At 39.9% G+C, this 20,481-nt stretch overlaps 1 protein-coding gene across 2 annotated transcripts in view; it reads left to right on the top strand.

Moving 5' to 3' along the window:
* THSD4 (thrombospondin type 1 domain containing 4) overlaps nt 1-20,481 on the top strand; it is a 644,254-nt gene that overhangs the window by 562,865 nt on the left and 60,908 nt on the right. For both annotated transcript variants that reach the window (XM_005284967.4, XM_008164064.4), the window contains 4 exons: nt 6,891-7,066; nt 11,272-11,368; nt 12,311-12,553; nt 19,863-19,992. In XM_005284967.4, coding sequence (XP_005285024.2) covers nt 6,891-7,066; nt 11,272-11,368; nt 12,311-12,553; nt 19,863-19,992 — 646 coding nt within the window. The remainder of the gene's footprint in view (nt 1-6,890; nt 7,067-11,271; nt 11,369-12,310; nt 12,554-19,862; nt 19,993-20,481) is intronic.

Raw genomic sequence — 20,481 nt, 5'->3', positions numbered from 1 at the left:
TGGACAAGACCCACCAGGCAGATACCTGTGGGATTAGAGTATTGATATTCTTTCTGGATCATCCAGAACCTTTCAGAAGCTCTCTTTTGCATTTGCATTACTGAACTAGGTACAACTTCCATATTATAGTTTGTGCTTGACTTTATATAGGCTACTTCTGGTAATGTACATAAATGCCATACCAAAATCTTTTATTAGAATTAATAAAATGGAAACTCTATTTTTTCCTATGTGTGTGTACTAATGGGCCAGATTTTCACAAGCGCTCCTCACCTGCAGATCCAGTTGTCCACAATTAGAGCTGTAGCTGCTCAGCACTCTTGCAACTCAAACCCTATAGGTCAGTGGTTCTCAACCTATTTACCATTGTGAGCCGCATCCGTGGGCCGCATCCCATACTACCTGTATGGCCCCAAGGATGTGACATGGGCCGCAGCTGTATGCTGATTGGGCTGTGGGTTGAGAACCATTGCTATAGATGTATTACATTTGTGCAACTGTACAGGGATGCCCAGATGCCATAGCTGCATCATGAAGCCAAGAAGCGCAGGGTTATACCTGCATTTTTAAATTGCTTTTATTGTTTTGATTATAGTAAATTTTTTGTAAGAGTTGGCAAACGAGTCCTACCTCCATGCTTACCCTGAGCACCTGCACAATCAAAACCTTTGCCATGCCAATCAGATATTGTTCCTCTTTACATGCATGTATGTGTATATATATATCTATATATATAAAGAGAGAGAGAGAGAGAGGTCTATATCCTCAGTCAAAACTCCCAGTGATTTCAGTGGGAGTTAGAATTACATGAAGGCTGCTGGAGCTAATGTGTCGGTAGATAATTCATAGGTATGAATTTTAGAGTCCTTTCTGTCCTTAGATATGGCAAACTGCCTGGAACATCTGCCAGGTCTTGCAGCACATGGATTTTTTCAATGTAATAAATTAACAAGTAATTAACCTTACCTCTTTTTTCCTACAGAATAAAACATATCAAGAATTTTAATTAAAAAAAAATTAGCCAGTTACATTACCAGGTAGGATTTATGAGACTCACCATTAAATGTTTCACAAATTTAATTGGTTACAATTGGCAGCTAAACTGGAAAAGAACCTGGCATTGCTATATTCTTAGGCTTAGCTGAATTTGACTTTTAATTCTTTATAATTTTGACGGATGTTGGTTTATTTTTAAGCACCTTTTCAATTTTAATTGATTTAAATTTTCACAGTTGTATGGAATTATGGGGAGGGTCATACAATAATTATTTAATGACTGTAGATGGTGAGATTCAAAAAGTTAAAGCTTTATAACTGTTAAAAAATAAACTGTCAACATCATATATCAAAATCAAACTCAAGTTCTTAAGCAACATTTTTCTTACTTTGCCTATCTGTATGTTTTGATTAATATCAATGGAAATATTTTTCATCAGGCTGTGTGTGTACAGTGAAATAAATGTTTATTGACATTTACCAGTAAAAATCTAATCTTTCCAAGCCTACACATGCTATACGAGTCCTCTGCTATCCACCCAGTCCATCTCCAAACTAACAAGTATGTTATGTTCCTAAACTTAACAATAAGTGTCCCACTGTGGATAATCCAATGCATGGAATTATGTCTCCCTTGAAAACCATTTGGCATCTTTACTATTGACATTTCAATAGGATTTACAAGATTTCATATGCTTATTCTAAAGACTTATTCCTCTTCAAAATGCACAGCAAAGCATTTTTTCTCTTCTGATTTGATGTGTGTCCGTATGATAGCGTGTGATGCTATCCCACGATATTGTTCTTGTGATCCATTGTTTAATATATTCCCTCTATACTGGCAAGTACATTAATACCTTCTGTTTCAATGTGCTTTTCCTATTCTATGATTGTTACACCATAATGTTTTGTATCATCTATGTGCTATGCTGTTTGCTGATATTATGTAATAACTCGGCATGTGTATTCTTCATGATACCCTAGACATAGACAACATGGTGTTAGGGTTTGGTTTTGATTATTGATTAACATTAGATTACTCAGCTCAATCAATTAATTAAACATAGTTAAACCAGCACAGAGAAATTGATACTTCACCAGTTCTGGGGAACAGGCTTGCAGCAATCACAGTTTATATCTTTTGCCTGTGTCTGTTTCAAAGTATGTCATGTGACTGGGACCAGGGAAATAAAAGGGCATTCTCTTGCCAATACTCTTTTTATAGTTCTATTTTACTGTATTCTCAATCTTGTCAACTCTTGCAATTTTTAGTTTGTGATAGTTGATGGTTTAAAGCATCAGCTCCTGGAGGCCACTGGCTATTTGGGATTCACAGGTGTGATTTTTTTTAAGTAAGTTTCTACCCCTTATGATTGTGGAGAAAAGCCTGAAAATGTGAACTGAGTAAGCCTTAAAGGCACAGAAGCCAGAAGACAACCCACGTATTTAAAAGAACCCAACCCATGTATTTAAAAAAAATAAAATAAATAAAAGTCAATGGGCAGGAACCCGTTGTTTACAGAACTTCCCTCTTTAGTGCTACATTATTTGTTTTAAATTGTTCCCTATTCTTCTCAGCATCAGATGCAGGAGAAGCAGAATAGAATCTGCAAGCATCAGGACAAGCGCTATGAAACATTATAATTAAAAGAAGTGTTCAAAGCTGAACTTGGAAAAATGAATGGTTTTTAAGGCACCCGAAGTTCAGATTCTATTTTATATCACATTGAGCTTTCCCCCATTAATTCCCAGCCCAAAGAAAAGTGCGATGAGAATTTGAAGTCTGAGACGTATGGTACAATCGACGCAAAGTGTTATTGAAGGGTATTCTAAACTATGCAGTTTTATTTAAGAAGCTGACAAATAGGGTAGATGAAATCATCAGTAGACTGTGCCTTAATGAGGAATCTGGTAATGCTTTTTATACTCTTTCATACTTTGGTTAAAAATATTAGCACCATCAAATTTCTAGGTGGAGGGCAGTAGAGGTGATAAATGCAAGGTGATCAAAACACAGTAAGAGGCACATTTTCCTTTTTTATGTGGAGGCCTCTTTCAAACCTGTCATCTGATGAATGTCAAATTAAAATTTAATGGACTTGTTGGTTTCCAGACAGCCATCTTTCTACAGCTTTATTATTAACAATAATTTAATCTTTGCCAGCGCTTTTTTCATTTCCGAGCTCTTGATGTGCGGATTATTTTTTTAAAAGTAACTGTATAAGAAAAATATTCAGATCATAAAGTTAAACCTTTATTAGAAGTGTTCCATATTAAAAATGATGCAACCCCAGGATCAATATAGTTTGCAAAGCAGCCCTGTATTTCAGGTGTTTGAATCAAAGTTTAACAGTTGTAAATAGCATGTTGCTTATAGTCATTTCTTTCTGTCGGTATTTTATAATAATCTATATTTAATAGTGTGTGAACCTGAACTTTGCCTCCCAGAAATATGCGAGGAAAGAGAATATACTTGTATGGCTAAGCTAAAAAAAAAAGTTATGTGAAATATATTATTTGTGTCAGCCAACATCCATAGGTAGAGAAATTCTTTATTTAGTAACAGGTGTGTCAGAAAATAAGAGATCCAGGAAACAAATGGACTTAAAATACTTCTCAAGAGAAAATATGTAGCATACATTACAATAAAATGATAAAATTACAATAAAAATTAATATACGATTGTGGGGCCTGATGCTGCACCATCATAGTCACTAGTTGGGCCAATTACCTCAATGTGAGTGGGATCTGGGCCATAAACAGTGAAGGATGTTTTTTCTGGATACTAAGTGTTCTAAGTTCTTGCTTGTGCCCTTGAGCATAGTGCTGTGCTGGGAGTAGTAAAGAGCCACCCCGCCCCAGGGGGAGAACCAGGAGGCAGAATGCTTCCAGGAGTGCTCAGATGCAAGGTGGGTGCATGCCTACTACCACATCCTTTTCTGGGGTGCAGCTTATTAGTCTTTGTAAACTTAATAAACTTCATTGGGTTCTGTGCATGAGAGCGGAGTACTTGCCAATCCCAGCCCCTTTTGGAGGATTAGTTGCCTAGAAGAATAGTAACAGAGCAGTCTTTATCTTCCCTTGAGAGCAGGGATTACAATGATGGCCTGCACAAAGTGGAGGTTTCTTTACGCCTTCTCTCGCGTGTAGGTATAATCTGGCTTTAGCTAGACACTTCTATCACTGTTTTTATATTTGCTATCTCACATTGTTATAAAGTTATATTTTGTTAAACAAATATATCAAATTCACTGCTTACAGTGAAGGGCCCCCAGTAGGCTGAAATCTAATACCCTCATTGCAATTTATGTAGTTTGAAACCTGTATTGTGTCGCTACTAATTTCTTTTTAAAGGTAAACAGATTTGTTTCCATTAAAATGTTTTTTTTTTTACATGAGCTAAGTGAATAAAGCACAATGGAGTGTACTCTGCTCACAGAATATCCTTATGCCAATCGCTCATGAATTCCTCACGTATCACTTGTTTAAATGTATTTGGTGAATGTGTTTGCCAATTTCCTGAGCCACTAGCATCTCTGGCACTGTGTCTATTTGTTACGAAAAGGGTTCCTAAGTCCTGTCCAACTGGAATACCCACTTGTTTGTGGTGTTTAGAATACTTATACTCTCCCATTTGAAAACACTGAATACTGAGAACCAACAATATGGACTTATTCATTTTATTCTGCCCATAATTCCATCCACAGTTAGGAAGGAGACCTCTTTTTGATATGAGAGGCAATACAGATAAAAGTTAGTTTTGTCTCTCATCTTCTATATATGTTAATGTATGATACAGTTTGCAAACTGACCTGATGTCACTAACATACCGCAACTTCCATTTGATTTAGATTTGAAAACTGGTAGTTCAAGGTTACCATTGTTTCTTAATAATAAATAAGTGACTATTATTATTAATTCACTATATATAACCGTAGTATATGAGTACTGTTTACATAATTCAGTTAAAACAATATTTTCTTATACGTTCCCAGCATGGAGACTTCTGCTAGAAGTAGGTTTCACCAACAAGTTTATACTTGTTCTACTTCCCCAAAGGTAAACTAGTCAGCAGCAATCACTGTCATGGGAAAAGAGAGAGGTCCAAAATTTGGGCCTTGCTGTTTAATCTTGTGAGAACCAGTCATAGAAAGAGCCCTACCCCCTCTGGCTCCTTGGTGTTCTGCTCAGGGCTCCCCGAATCTGGAGTAAATGTGTGGCTCCAGTGTGGCTATTGATCTAATGCTATACTAGATCAGACCAGGGTCCATCACATCCAGTACCCTGTCTGCAACAGTGACCAAAACCAAATGCTATGAACTCTTGCAGCGGTGCACTGAGCAGAGGTTGTCACTGAGCTGTGTAGAGTGGTGCCCAGGTCCCTGTTTTGGGTTTATACAGTTACTTTAGAACCCTGTAAGGTGTAAAGATAGTTCAATTTTTTTCACTCAAGGATGCAATAGGATCCTATTGTTCTATTTTATATATCTCCCTAAATGGTAGATAACCTCATTCTACACTTAAACTATAGTAGACTCAGGGTGGTCTCTTTGGGGTAGGGATTTTCTCTTTTCTATGTATATGTACCCATAGGCGCCGACTCCGCAGGTGCTTTGGGGCTGGAGCACTCACAGGGAAAAATTGGTGGGTGCTTAGCACCCACCGGCAGCTCCCCACCCTACCCTACCCCGCACCAGCTCACCTCCACCTCCGCTCTGCCTCCACCTCCTCCCCTGGGCACACCATGTGCCTGCTTTTTCCCCCTAGCTCCCAGCGCTTGTGCTGCGAAACAGCTGATTCGCGCGGCGAGTGCTGGGAGGGAGGGGGGAGGAGGGAGAACGCAGCGCGCTCAGGGAAGGGGCAGAGATTTGGGGAAGGGGTCCAATAGGGGCAGGAAGGGGGCGGAGTTGGGGCTGGGATTTGGGGGAAGGGGTTGGAATGGGGGTTGGGCAGGGGTGGGGAAAGGATGGGGCGGGGCCAGGAGCGGGGGGGCCTGAGCACCGGCGCCGGGGAAAGTTGGCGCCTATGTATGTACTGTGCCTAGCACAGTGAGGCTTCAGTTTTGTTTGGGCCTTTAGGCACAAGTCATAGTAATACAATGATTGTACTAGGTGTTGGGCAAACATAAGAGGTAGTTTCTGCCCCAAAGAGCTTACAATCTAAATAGACTAGGCAGAAAAAAGAATTAGTAGAATTGGTCTCCCTTACGGATAGGGAACAATGGTGTTTGCAGATACCCGTCACCCCAAGCAGTTTTACAGAACAGAATTTTGCAGATGTTTGGCAAAATGTGTATTCTGTAAAGGAAAATTAAAGATTTGCCAAAGGCTGCATTAAGAATAATTGGAATATTTGGCAAACCAAAGTATTTTCTGGTTCATAAATTGTAGGGGTGGGTAGTGGTTCTACATAGTGTAGATGTTGTGATAATCTGTATCCACTTCAGTGCTTTACTGTGTCCAAACCACTAAATAAAGATTCACGTGGATGTGGAGGAAGTTCAGGAAACCACTTCCCCGTTATCCATGTGTATTCAATGTACCCGTCTGGCTGGTTGAGACAAAATCACAACATGATATTCCATGAAAAATGAGTTTTCTATTGTAGCTTTGTATTTTTCTCTTCCTGCGGAATAAAATTCACATATTCAAATAAGAGTCAGGTTTTTGAGACTGGGTTTCTTTGCACAAGTATTGATATTATCTGCAATATTTTTTGTTCCAGCAATACTGCCTGATTCCATGAAGTCAGAGAATATACAGCAGCATAATCCAGTTACGTGAATTTGTTTGTGTTTGCCTCAAAAACCCTTCAACAGTCTGAGAACTAGTATATAAAGGTGATACCTTGTGATCAGCATTTGTGTGTGTGTGTGTTTTTTTCTCCCCTGACAGCACTGCGGAGTCGATCAGGACGGTCCATCATCAATGGAAACTGGGCAATTGATCGACCCGGGAGATATGAAGGAGGAGGGACTACATTCACATATAAACGTCCAAATGAAATCTCAAGCACTGCAGGGGAGTCCTTTTTAGCAGACGGTCCGACAGACGAGATCCTGGATGTCTATGTAAGTTTGTCAAATTCAGATTAACCTTCCTAGTGGAAAACAAGAGTTCTGGTCTTTGTTCACACATGACACTAAAAACACAAGCAATAGCAATAGATAAATGCCAGCATTCCATTTAATCCTTAGAGGTAACAGTGTTTTAGATATTACAATATCTTTGCTGTTACCTCTGTATTGCCCCAGATCATAGGAAATCTAAACAGTAACAGATATCTCTTACCACATGGGTTTCCTGACCCAGTAAAACCAATTTTACTTGTTGAGTAAAATCAGAGGCAAAGCATATAGTATTCTTTATTTCACGAGAGCTGTATTTCCTCCAGACACTTTTCTACTAAAGATAATTTGGCTTGGTTAGTTTTATAGTTACCCGAATCAAACGTCTGAAGCCTGTCAAGACTTCTGATGGATTCAAGCCTTCTTGATTCTGTGTATTTTTAAATAAATATAAATAAAAGCTACAAAATGAAGCATTCCTGGGCAGAGTTTTAATGGCAAACTTCATTAGGAAATCCTAAACAGCAGACACTCCGCAAAGCAATCGCAGAACCAAATTGCAGTGAAATCCTGGCTCCATTGAAGTCAATGGCAAAAGCATTGATTTCAATGGAGCCAGGATTCAACTCAGTGTATTTCTGGTATTGTTCAACACTAAAATAAAAATGCTATTGTGGATTATTATAGTATACTATGAAATTAATTGTGCATATAGGCATGCTCATACACAAATATAAAATAAAATATATTGGCTGAAAGACCACATGTAGTATAGATACACAGTCTGAATTGATGATATTGGTTGTTTTAATTGGCCAGGGTTTGGTTGTCATTAAACTCAACAAGTGAAATGACACATGATAGAAAAATTAGTGCCGTATATTTTTATAGAAAGTGCACCGGCTCCTACAACTGGAAGAGTTACAAATGGCAAAATGATTAAAAAGTAACAATAATTATTTATTGTGTTGCTTTAACAGGGCCCAATGTGGGAGATGGGGAATGATTTTTCATTCGTTGTGATGTAAAATGTTGATGTAAAGATTAATAGATTCTGATTGCCCAGAATGCATATTACTAAAAAAAAAGGATATAATGAGCACTTACATAAAGAATATTGGCTGGTGTGAGCTGAGATGCTGTGATGTTTTTATTGCCAAGAAATTGATGCCTAATGTATGATGACTGTATTACCCAGAGGGAAGGCAAAGGAGCCATGCATGACTTATTCAGGTGTTCCCAAATAAGTATCATCAAAAACTTTAGAGCACCTTAAATTAATCAGAATAAAATGTATTTTGATTTTTAGAGCTCTTATATCTCATAGTTTGTTTGTGTCACTATTATGTATTGATTTAATCTTTGCCTGTTTATCTCCCTTCGTTTTTCCCTTCAAGACATCTTATTTGCCAGTAAGAAAACAGCAAGGTTGCCATGGGTTTGGGCACAGCTTAGTGACTTGAACTGTGGGTTATTGCTGTGGACTGGCCCCCTGGTTTGGCACTCTCTCTCTTTCATCATGCTCTCTGTAGGATGTCAGGACCGCTGGAGGCTTATCTAGGCTGGCTGATAGATCAGCATTTTCCCTTTCACTGCATTGTAGGTTGGTTGAGAAGCCATCTGTGCTGGTTTGTCCTAAAATGGGGATTGGAGGAGTGTTAGATGAAAGAAAATCATAGGAGCTTTGTTAATAGCATAATCACCCTCGCACAGGTCCTCACTTTCTAGTTACAGAGAGATAGCTAATATTAACATAAACCAGTTTCCAGTTCCTCAACTCCCTGAACCATACAGTCCTTGTCTTACCATTTCTGAATCCTTTTCCTTAGCTCCGAACCTTGAAGGGATATGAAAATGTTAATTCCAGCTGGCTGTCAGTCTTTTCTCTCACTTCCTGCTGTCTTTCTTTCATTCTCCAGTTGCACAGGAAAAGGCTCCTAAGTTATGTTATAGCAAAGTTTAAACAGATAGATAAAGAACAGAAATTCAGATCAGTTTGGTTATGCACATAAAGCAGCTATGACATGAATACAATAAAGCTAAATTGTTACAAAAGCTTACATTGCCACTAACTCAAAGCAGAACTGTTATAACAGGTCCTTGTGAGTAGTTTTGGGAAACACTATGGAAGAATCAGGGGAACCATAGGAGAGCTTTCCTTGGAACTACCCAAACTGTAGGGTCCTGATCTGAAGAGATGTGGAGCACTCTCCGCTCCCACTGAAGTCAATAGGACTTGAGAGTGCTCAGCACCTCGCAGGACTGGGCACCAAGAGAGTGCATTTTAAAATTGTAGAGAGAGGTCAGAAGGTCAGCTCTTATAGAAATCATTACAGGTAGTGCATTCTCATATGATTCCCAAAAGTGGGTGCTCTCATTGGGGCAGAGCTTAGAGAAAAAGCTGTTGAGTTTGCCAGAGGAAGCACTTTTCAAAGACAAAGGGATGAATTCTAACTCGGAATAACTCTGTAGACTTCAGTGGATTCCAGAATGGCTTTCTGACTGCAAAAAAACCTAGTGCCACAAGTTTGTTGCTGGTGGGTCACAGGGGTGTTGAAGGGATTTTCTCTTGGTTGTAGCCCTTGCTTTGGCAGAACCAAGACACTTTTCAGGTTCAAGAGGAAGTGTCTGGCTGATAAGGAAACTCAGGTATAAGGCACTAACAGCAATCTGTAGTGATGATTTTTTTTTAAGACAGACTTTTTTAAATTAAACTGGCTGAGGCTTCTACCAGAGCAATCCAACACCCCTGCAGAGGACCAAGTTCTTTTAAGGCAGCAGTGTAATCAGCCGCATTATTAAAGTAACCAAGGCCAGGCTAATAGAATCAACAGTACATAGTGTCTATAACTGATAATGCAAGCATCCCTATTCCCACTCCACCAGCATAATGTAGCGCTGTTAAGGGGTTCAAATGGTTTTCCAAGAGGCGCAAGTACCTTGCAAGAGCTTTATTATGCAGCTCCTAGGTTGGTAGGCACTTATTCACACACCCTCCCTTGATTTCAATGGGATACACATGTGAGTGCTTACTAATGTGCATAAGGATTTTACAGTTGGGCTCTAAAACCTCTACACTTTGTTGTTGTCTTTCTTAAAGCAGGTACGCTCAAGGTTCCCAGTGCTAGATAAAAATATTAAAACAAACCAAAAAAAAAAACCCAACCAAACCAACCCTTTTGTCCAACAGTAGAAAAAATGAGGGACCTTTTCTGCATGTTTGGCTGTCTGTGGAATGTTCAGTCCAATTGCCTGAAAATGAATTTGGCGGTGGTTGGGAACACAATTCTATATCAGTGATACAGTCACCACAATGTATATGTGGACCTCTGTTATCTATTTACTTGAGCACTGTTAAACGACTGCTATATAAATGGAATAGACATACAATTGTTAGCTAGTTTTGCTTGCTGCTTTATACATACTGTGGTGAGTGATATGTGCTGAGCTGCAAGGCTATAAAAGGGGACAACTTGGTATCTGAGGTAACACAGATGGGTTAATAAGAACACAAGAATGGCCATAGTGAGACAGAGCAATGTTCTATCTAACCCACTGTCCTGTCTTCCAACAGTGCTCAGTGTCAGATGCTCCAGAATGAACAGAACAGGGCGATTATCAAATGATAATACATAAGTGCTGATTATGCATTCTCAACTCAAGTAGAACTGACAATCATTTGAGAAGAGAGCTAGCCGGGTTTGGAACATCTGGATTTGGACCCTTCCCCCTCTTTCTTCTCCTTCTTGTTTATCTTTTCTCAGTTATCTGTCAGGTCAGTTATTTCAGTCCCAACCTATTTGTCATCTGAACCTCTCTCGCCACCTAGTGTTCAGTGAAAGACTTTTAACAACACTGCTGTATTTTCACATTTTGCACCTGTACCAAGAAGACGCATATGATGTAGTTCTTCACAGTGATGTTTTTGAGTAAGAGCTGTTCCTTCCTATTACAATTTAGTGCAATTTGCAAATGTAGAAACTCATCTTTTCTTTACTTGTTTTAGCCTCTCAGGAACAAATTGTTTATTTTCATATTTCACTGACGTACCAAACAAACCTTTGTCTTTTCTAATAATAGCAATCATCATGCTGTTGATTGGTTTAAATGCATATTTCTGTTAAGCAGTAGTAACCTAACAAGTGGTTTAAGTGAAAGGGTGATTATTTTGAATAAGGTAACATTTATTTGACTGTTTTTCCTCTTAGATGATACATCAGCAACCTAACCCAGGTATACATTACGAGTATATCATTCCAGAAGCCAATGTCATTAGCCCTCAGTTGCCTCCTCACAGAAGGCCAGGTAAATCATCATTGCCTTAAGCACATTCTGTAGCATTATGGGCCAGTAGTAATATTCTGGCCTCACTGAAGTCAGTGGAAGTTTTGTCATTGACTTCATGAGGCCAGGATTTCACCCCTGATGTTCAGCTGGTGTAAAGCAGTGTAACTCCATTGACTTCGATGGAGTTACTCTGATTTGCTTCAGCCTAGGATCTGGTTCTTTATTTCTGTTTTGAAGGTAATTTTGTCTTTAATGTGTCACATGGGATAAGAACACACCGTGACTTTTCCTTGATCAGTTACTGTTATGAGGTGAATTGCTCTGCCTGAATTTCAGAAATTAAAATACTTTTTCTTTCTTTTTGGAGTTTGATATTTTGAAACAACCTTTCTCAGCTTCTCTCTCGCAATCCTGTGGAAATTTCTAAGCCCCCAAAGCTAAACTTTCTCTAGACAGAATATATTTAGAATTCTATAGCATGGAGGTGTGTTAAATGTAACAGTAATTCTGAAAAAAAAAAAGAGAAAATTGGCAGGCAAGTTTGGTACTATTTCTCATGTTTTTGATTCTCCTTGTCAGATTTGTATTGGCTCTATAGCCTGTTTCTTAATGAGGAGCAGCTGGAATTTGACATTAAGAGGCACAGAATATGGAGCATGGTGAAAAAACAAATCCTTGGAAAACTTGATTGACATTAGGTGCAATAATTATGCTAGAAAATGCCTGGTGAATTTCCACCTTTGTGTGTGTGTTTGCTTGCTGAGAATTGGGTGCCTCATTGAAAAGCAGCAAAGTCTTTGTCTGCAGAACAACCCAGCAAGTCTGGATATGGAGATAAAAGCTATTTCCAAGCTTGACAACTTTGTAGACCATTGTTGCAACTACTAATTAGTGAATGCATTAGCTAATATTTGAAAGAGATGATCACTCTTTTAATTTGCTATTGTTGCCTGTCCCCAGGGGAGCCATTCAATGGTCAGTTAGAACTGACAGATGGTACAGATCACGAAGATGGGAATTTGCATAGGGAGACAGACACTCACACTGGACAGTCAACAGGGACCTTTCCTGTTATTCAGCCTGGAAGGTTTCCTTCTCATCAGCCAGACAACCAGGTGCCTGCTGTGCAGCCACCACGACGAAACCGAGAACACAACTGGAAACAGGTTGGAACAACTGAGTGCACCACTTCGTGTGGGAAAGGTAAATGCTTTACAGTGTATGCATAGTATTTATATTACACACAGGAGGATTCCAGGCCAGGAGAAGAAAAACATGGGGGAAAGAGCATGTTAGAAAACCCAGCAAATCCCTCTATGCATTAGACATATGTTTGAGCCACTGCTTTCTGTTGTTTCTCACTAAGTGATAGACAGGCAAATCTGTAGCACAAAGTGGGTTCCAAATATATGTCAATAAAAATAATTTTAAAAGAAAAGAAACAGAGCATGGTGCACATAGTTTACAAACAGGCTTGGAAGATTCCAATTTTTTTTATCATTTCAACAGATAATATTGATGTTTATTTTTAAGTATTTTTATCAATTTAATTTTTCACAGTTGTGCAAAATTCTGAGTTTTAAGCATTTTTTTATATTTTTATCCATATACATTTTCACAGCTGTGGGAATTTTTTGAGGGGGTCAGTCCATAGAGGGGGTCAGTCCATAATTATTTAATGACAGCGATATTCAAAAAGGTAACGCTTCATAACCATTAACACACAAACTGTCAACACGCATCAAAATATACAAAGTAAATATCCTTAAATCAAACTCTAATAAGTTCTCAAGCAGCATTTTTCTTACTTTGCCTATCTGTAAATTTTAATTATTATTGATGGAAATATTTTTCATTGGTTTGTGTGTGTACGGTGAAATCGACATTTACTGACAAAAATCTAATTCTTCCAAGCCTAATTATAAAGCAGAACATGGTATCCATTGCTGAAATGAGAAATATTGCAGTCTTTTATGGCTGAGGACAATTGCCTGAAGTTGCTTTTCTCATGTTTCCCTGATACACTACCATTATCCTCAGCATTCTCTGGTTTCCTTTCCCTGTTTGTTTAAATCCTCCATTTTCATTAGTACTTTTAGCACCTCTGTAAATATCTTCCTACTATTTGCCTGGATTGCACCTTTACTGGCAGTGATTCCTCCAGTGATTCCTCCATCTCAGAGCTCCATTTGCTAGTTAGATGCCCTTACAATATATGGTGTGAATTACAAGCTTTTTGAGGGATTCGACCCCTTTAATTAACCTTTTGCATGATGAGGCATAGCTGTTTGGGGCACAAAAGCTGGTTGAACTAGCCAATGGTAGGAACAGAGGTACTGATGCTTTTGACAAACATCAGTGGTATATTCTCCAGAACAGGCGTGCAGGAGCTGAATACTTGAGCAGAAGATGATAGTAGAGTGTGTAGTTTCTAGAGATTTGTGATGTCCAAACACAATTTTTGTTAATGTTTATAGCCTCTCTCACTGTAGCAGCTGAGTACCCTTTTCCTATTTGGAAACCAACAAATTGTATTAAAATATAACCTAAATTGAGGTGCTCTAGTAAATACTGTCCTTTTTGTCTGGAATAAAACCCAAGAGTAAATAATAAAAACAATCAAAATAAGATATAATCTAAACCAAGTGAAAGTGCCTTCCTTCATGCTCTGACTCCTGCTCTAGCAAACCTCTGACAGGAGTAAATTCTACTGGTGGGGAAGTTCACCTGAGAAGTCCTGCCACGAGGACTTATAAAATACACTTAACTCCAGGTATTGTCAACATATACCTCCTAGCTGAGCTTATTATAAAGTGGAAAGGCTCTCTCAGAAAGCTCGGCCAGTGAGGTATATGTCAGGGCTACTGATATAGCTAACGAAACACAACTCTACACATTCCATATAACTTGTTAAGTTGATGGGAAAATTGTGGTTCTGTTGAGCTAGAATAAAGAAAACTTTAACTCTGAACATAGAGGAAAGGTAACATCTTTGTGGCAGTGAGCATAGTCCTGAGGTGAGGGAAGACAATTAAAGGTGGTGATGTAAAGGGAGTTGATAGTGTATTCTGTTACTGGGAATATCGAGCTGTTAGACAGATGTGACTGCTCTGCAAACCTATTTCCTCTGGGGGGAAATTTTAGTTAATTTTCTTTAGCGCTCTCTCCTTGCTCCAAAATATGAAACTGAGCTAGTGCATGAAATCTTAATATCGTGCGGATCCTTATGCACATCATCATCATAATGAATTCAAATTATATCTCTGTTGGGAAAGCGGGTAGTTAAGCGCACTACATCGATGTTCTCTTTTTTTTATTGTTATTCCTTGCTAGTCCCGGACAATGAATTGGGAAATCGGCCCAACTTGGGGAAATTATGGCAGAAATGTTACAGTACTAAAATCAGGACTCTTGGGAGTCTGACACTTGGGGGGGGGCAGTGAACGTAAATCATATTATTTTGCTTGGACTTAGGAAATGGCTTTTAGATTAGAGTTTGTGGGCAGGATCCTCAGCTACTGTAAATAGACATAAATTCTCTTGCAATCAGTGAGGATCACCAGCTGAGAATTGGAACAATCATATTTTTGGAAGGTAGAAGCTGAAGTTTCTTTGCAAAAGAATTGTGCATTTGAGCACTCAGATCAAGAAATTCTGCATGCAAATACAGGTGCACAAATCTGCAAGGGTTTTGAGGGGTTTCAGTCATTTTATAGGAAGAATGTTGGAAACTTTCCTTTGTAATCCCTATGATCAGAATTTTGCTGTTTTTAAATATCTGGCAGTCAGTGGGAAGCAGCTATGAAATCTGAATCCAGATTAAACAGCAGAACACTAGAAAAATATCATATCACAGGAAAGCTTTCAGCATGTTATGGAACTGAGACTTACTCCCTGAAATTAGAAAGGAGGAATGTCTGAAATAAATATACCTTCCCTAGGTTCTAACGGGGGGTGAACCTTGTGTCCCAGACTCTACCAAATTTAATTAGCAGTATACTAATTAGCAGTACTGGGAGAACTATGATTTGCTGATAGCATGAACAGTTTGTTACAAATCTAGGCCTGAGTTACTTAGTTGACTACCTCTGCCCATATAATTCTCCAAGGCAATTGAGGTCCAACAGGTTCTTTGCTCTCTCTCAAAGAGAAATGATAAAGAGAGGGAAAACAATTTTTTGAAACAACGTTGAAATTTTGAACTTGTTTCCATTTTGCAGAGTTTGTAAAGGAATATTTTTTATTTCTTTTTTAAAAACATTCTGAGAATTTTTTTTTGATAATTTTTGAAAATTTGAACTTTTTTCCACATTTGCCTTTTTTGCAACTGCAAATTTTTTTTTGATGTCCATTGTTTCCTTCACTTTTTCATTTTTTCTTTTCTTCTTTTCCTACTCTGCAATTTTTCATAACTTCTTCAACTTTGGGAAGTTATTGACTAGCAAAAGGAGGAAGGAAAAGAAGAAAAGTGCCTACACATCATTCATTCTCTTTCATTCTATGGCAGAATGGCACCAAGGAAAAACTGAGAAGAAAATTATTGATTTTTCATTAAAAACTGGAAATATTGGACGTACTTTTCACTGAAGTTTTTGATTTTGAAAAAAGGCCATTTATCTTTTTTTTAAATTATTTTTCAGATGAAAAATATCAACCAGCTCTGTCCTAAAGTTCTATCTGATCAGACTGAGCGTGTAGCTTTTTAATACCAGGGTCCATGCCTGTGGAAACTGCTAACTTCCCCAAATGCGGTAGTGAGAGTATTTCTCTGGCACCAACTCTGTGCATCAGCCAGACACAGATGAGAGCATATGCCACTACAGTTTATACACTCCAGGAACCAGAGAAACTCCTCCTGAGAGCAACTCCTCTTCCCTGTTCCCCTATCCTCCAGCACAGACTGTGGCTTAGAGCCACAATCTAGGCCTTAGCTTAGCTGTAAATGGAAACACATTACAGAGAGAGTGGTATGAATACGAAATTTAGTAACAGTGATACCGCAGTGTGCAGCATGTTCTTAATTGAAAAAGCAAATTCATAAAGAAAGCTAATGACTAAAGCACCCAGCTGATTGCTAAATTACCTACTTTCTACTAGAACTAGAAGAATGAAGATGCTCTGTATGCAATTTTATTGTAAATTAGCATTTCAGATGCAAACCTTCTCATTTAAATATATTGCTGAATGACTTTAAATTTGGCAGACATGTAAGCTTTTAATTTCCTTTATTACAAATGCCATATTTTGCTGCATGTCAGCCAACAGCATTAATCAGAACCACACTTATTTTATTTAAACCATGGGTGTGAGTTAAAGCTATTACAAAACTTTAGTGCAAGATCAATTAAAACAAATAGCTATCTGAATGTACTGTGCGCGCGCGCTCTCTCTCTCTTTCTCTCTCTCTCTCTCTCTCTCGCAGCCAACCTCCTGGTTAGATGAAGAAAAACGTAAGTTTTGTAAATACGGGATGAGATGCAGGAGTCTGCAGAAAATCTGTTAACACAGTTAAAAACTTTTCAGTAATCACCAAAAGTTACCATTAAAATTGAGATTTAAAACACTGGGAGGTAGGAATGTGGGGCTAGTTAACAACAGATGCTAGACTTAGACAGCAGATTCAAGTGGATAATTAGATATAGAAGGAGCTGGAGCAGACTAAGCATTCAGTCCAATGGCATAAGATCTGCATTGTCAGCAATCATGTAAGCCAGTTGCAGTATCGATGGACTCTTAGCATAATAGGCTTCTAACTTATACCACATTAGCCAAGATGTTCAAGCTGTTGCTATTACAGTTTTACCCTTTTGTTCACTCCTCCCTGCCACATACACATACACAGCTGCATGTTGTCAGCAAATTATCCAGTTTCAGAGTTGTGCAGGCTTTTAGCCATGTGACTCATTTGGACTTTTACGATGAGTCATGCAGCTTTGAACTCTGCACATGAGCGTGTTTCATATGTTACATGCTGGGTAACAACAGGAGAGGACTCCATGTTTCTACAATTAAACAGCTCTTTGCTAAGAGAACTATTTACAGAGGTGCAGCTAGCATTCTAGCCATTTGCACACAGACTGGCTTTCTGGTGCCTTCTGCATCCTGTACTCCTCCCTCTAAGTTCCATGCAAGTTGCTGCACTGTAGGCCTATAGTTTGGTTCTAAAATAGACGCAAGCATATTTGGTGGCCGAAGGAAGGAATTAAGCTGCAACTCTAACATCTGGTGCCATACTCTCTCGCATCTTTCCTGTAAGGATTTACTTCTCTTTACTCTGAGGATGTAAATCCTCTTGGTGTTTGGTCTACTCTAGACGTACCTTGTAGAGGATTGTGCCTTCAAGAAACCTGATACATCAGGAAGAACAGCTGGTGTTGGGTAAGGATGGGAGATATGCAATATGATCTCTGGAAAGCTGCAACAAGAGTCTGCTTGCTGAAACATAAACATTGTCTAATAGTTGTCTGTGTGTCTGATAACGAACTGGGGACTCTACTCTTCAGGTTGTATACTGTTCTTCCCTACATTCCCAAGCAAAGCAGCTGTTAACATAAATGAGAGTCAGTATAGTTTTACCTTAGTTTTACTTCAGAAACAAAGGTCTACCCCAGCTGTCACATAGGTCCATGGCAAAACTTCCATTGTTTTCAATTGAAACAGGATCAGACCCTAAATTTGGGGAGGAGAGTTAGTAAGATAAGGACAGCATATCAGGATATGTCTGTGGAAAGAAGGGGAAACAATTTAGCTGCATTCCTGTTTGAATTATGTGTTTTGTTTGTGGTTAGTTCATTTTGGGGTATAAACGTACTTACCTCTAACCTAAGCAGGATCTTTCCCTTTCACATCAGAGTTTATTTTCACACTCCATTATTTCTTTTTTTTAGGGTTACCATATTTTGTGCCTCCAAATGGAGGACACTCCACGGCCCCCGCCCCCAACCCCGCCCCCTCCCCAAAGTCTCCGCCCCCTCCCCTGCTTCCTGCGAATATTTGATTCGCGGGAAGCCTGAAGCAGGTAAGGGGGGTGTGGGGTGAAATCGGCCCGGCGCACCCCCCGGCTCCCGGCCCCGGCTCCCCACCGGCCCAGCTGACCGGCTCCCCGCGGGCCCAGCCGACCCGGCTCCCCGCCGGCCCGGCTGACCCGGCTCCCCGCCGGCCCGGCCGACCAGGCTCCCCGCGGGCCTGGCTGACCGGCTCCCCGCGGGCCCGGCTGACCTCCCGATTTTCCTGGACATGCCCGGCTTTTGGGGATTTCCCCCCGGACGGGGATTTGAGCCCCCAAAAGCCGGACATGTCCGGGAAAATCCGGACGTATGGTAACCCTATTTTTTTGCCCACCCATCAGTCTCCACATTAACTGGGCCTATTCCAAAGTTGCTAGTGATTTGGGGTGCTTCACTTTATGATGCCCAACTTAAGATAACTGAAAATGGCCTGATTTTCACAGGTCTGGTGGTCAACCAATATAGCGTAGCTCCCGAGAAGAATTAGAATAAATTGGTTACAGGCAAGGATGGAAAAGTTTGACATGGATCTTCTTTGGAACAGAGTAGCAGAAATGAGAAAGAACTGTGTGGGCTTTGAGGGAGTTTGTACAAACTCTTCTTTGACCTCAGAACTAGAGTTGTGTGACTCACTGAGCTGCTGGAATTGGTGAGAATTCTCTGTTCCAGAGTAATGGAAGTGATACACTTAGCACTTTGGTCTGAATTTTTCACCATCCTCAGAGACAGGTTACACAAGCAAAGGAAATCACCGCCTTTCTCTCTAAGTGCAAAACTTAGCTAAAGAGACTGAGCAGTTAAAAAAGGAGAGAAATAATAATACTTAACATCTATCCAGTACTTGTCATCCCTAAAGCATTAATTCATGAAGCCTCACAACACTCCAGTGAGGTAGGTATTATTTTTATATCCTTATTTACCTGATGATAATCCTAAAGTAGGGAGGGTAAATTACTTGCCCAAAAGCAAAAAGAAAAGGAATCTGACACAGAGGCTGGATTAGTGCACACAAGTTCCTTCTCCCAGTCCTGTGTTCAAGCTGCTAAACTGCATTTTTTAAATCAACTACAGGCTGAAGCTATGCACAGTTCTCCCCAAAAACATTTAATGGAGCAAAACCACAACACTTTCTCAGACTCTTTTGCAATGCTGTGCTGTGGTTTGTGTTTGCAGGCAGCTGCCGTCGTCGTGTTGCTGTAAGCAGCAAAGCATTCAGATTTCACTTATAGAATCATAGAATATCAGGATTGGAAGGGACCTCAGAAGATCATCTAGTCCAACCCCCTGCTCAAAGCAGGACCAATCCCCATGTTTATTTGTGTTTATGTACATTGGATAAACTACTAATTTGGACCATTTTCCTTATCCTGTTGCTCTCTTGTGTTTAAGCCTTCGGTACCAGATCCTGTTGTTGTAGCTAAGTCACATGTATGTTGAATGTTTTCTTTTTATCTGCACTACTTATTATTGGTTTGGTTTTTGTTTTTGTTTTATTGCCATTTCAGGGTTGCGATACCCAATCTTCCACTGTGTAAACAGAATATCTCATGAGGAGGTGTCTGAGAGCTATTGTGACACCAGCACCAAGCCCACGCCAGAAGAAGAAGCCTGCAACATCTTCCCATGCCCAGCCTTGTAAGATAGTGCCAGAAAATACACTGGAAAATGAAGGCAGCAGTGTCACTGAAGCTTTGCACAAAGGAGGGTAGCTGTTTTAAATAGGACTCTAGGGTGAACATCTCAAGTATTTTCCACTTGTGACATGGAGTGCAGCTGATGGGTTCCCCTGTCAGAGGTGGTTTTTATTCCTTTCTAAGGGGAGGTCTATACTACCCGCCTGAATCGGCGGGTAGAAATCGATCTCTCGGGGCTCGAATTATCGCGTCTCGTCGGGACGCGACAATCGATCCCCGAATCGACGCTTCTACTCCACCAGCGGAGGTAGGAGTAAGCGCCGTCGATGGGGGAGCCGCAGAGGTCGATTTGCCGCCGTCCTCACAGCGGGGTAAGTCGGCTCTGATATGTCAAATTCAGCTACACTATTCGCGTAGCTGAATTTGCCTATCTTAAACCAAGCTCTCTCCGCCCGCCGCCCCCCCCCCCCCCCCCCCCGTAGTGAGGACG

Source organism: Chrysemys picta, chromosome 10 (assembly GCF_011386835.1).
Source record: "Chrysemys picta bellii isolate R12L10 chromosome 10, ASM1138683v2, whole genome shotgun sequence".
NCBI lineage: Eukaryota > Metazoa > Chordata > Testudines > Emydidae > Chrysemys > Chrysemys picta.
The sequence above is the reverse complement of the archived record's forward strand: the minus strand, read 5'-3'. Positions and strand labels throughout refer to the sequence as shown.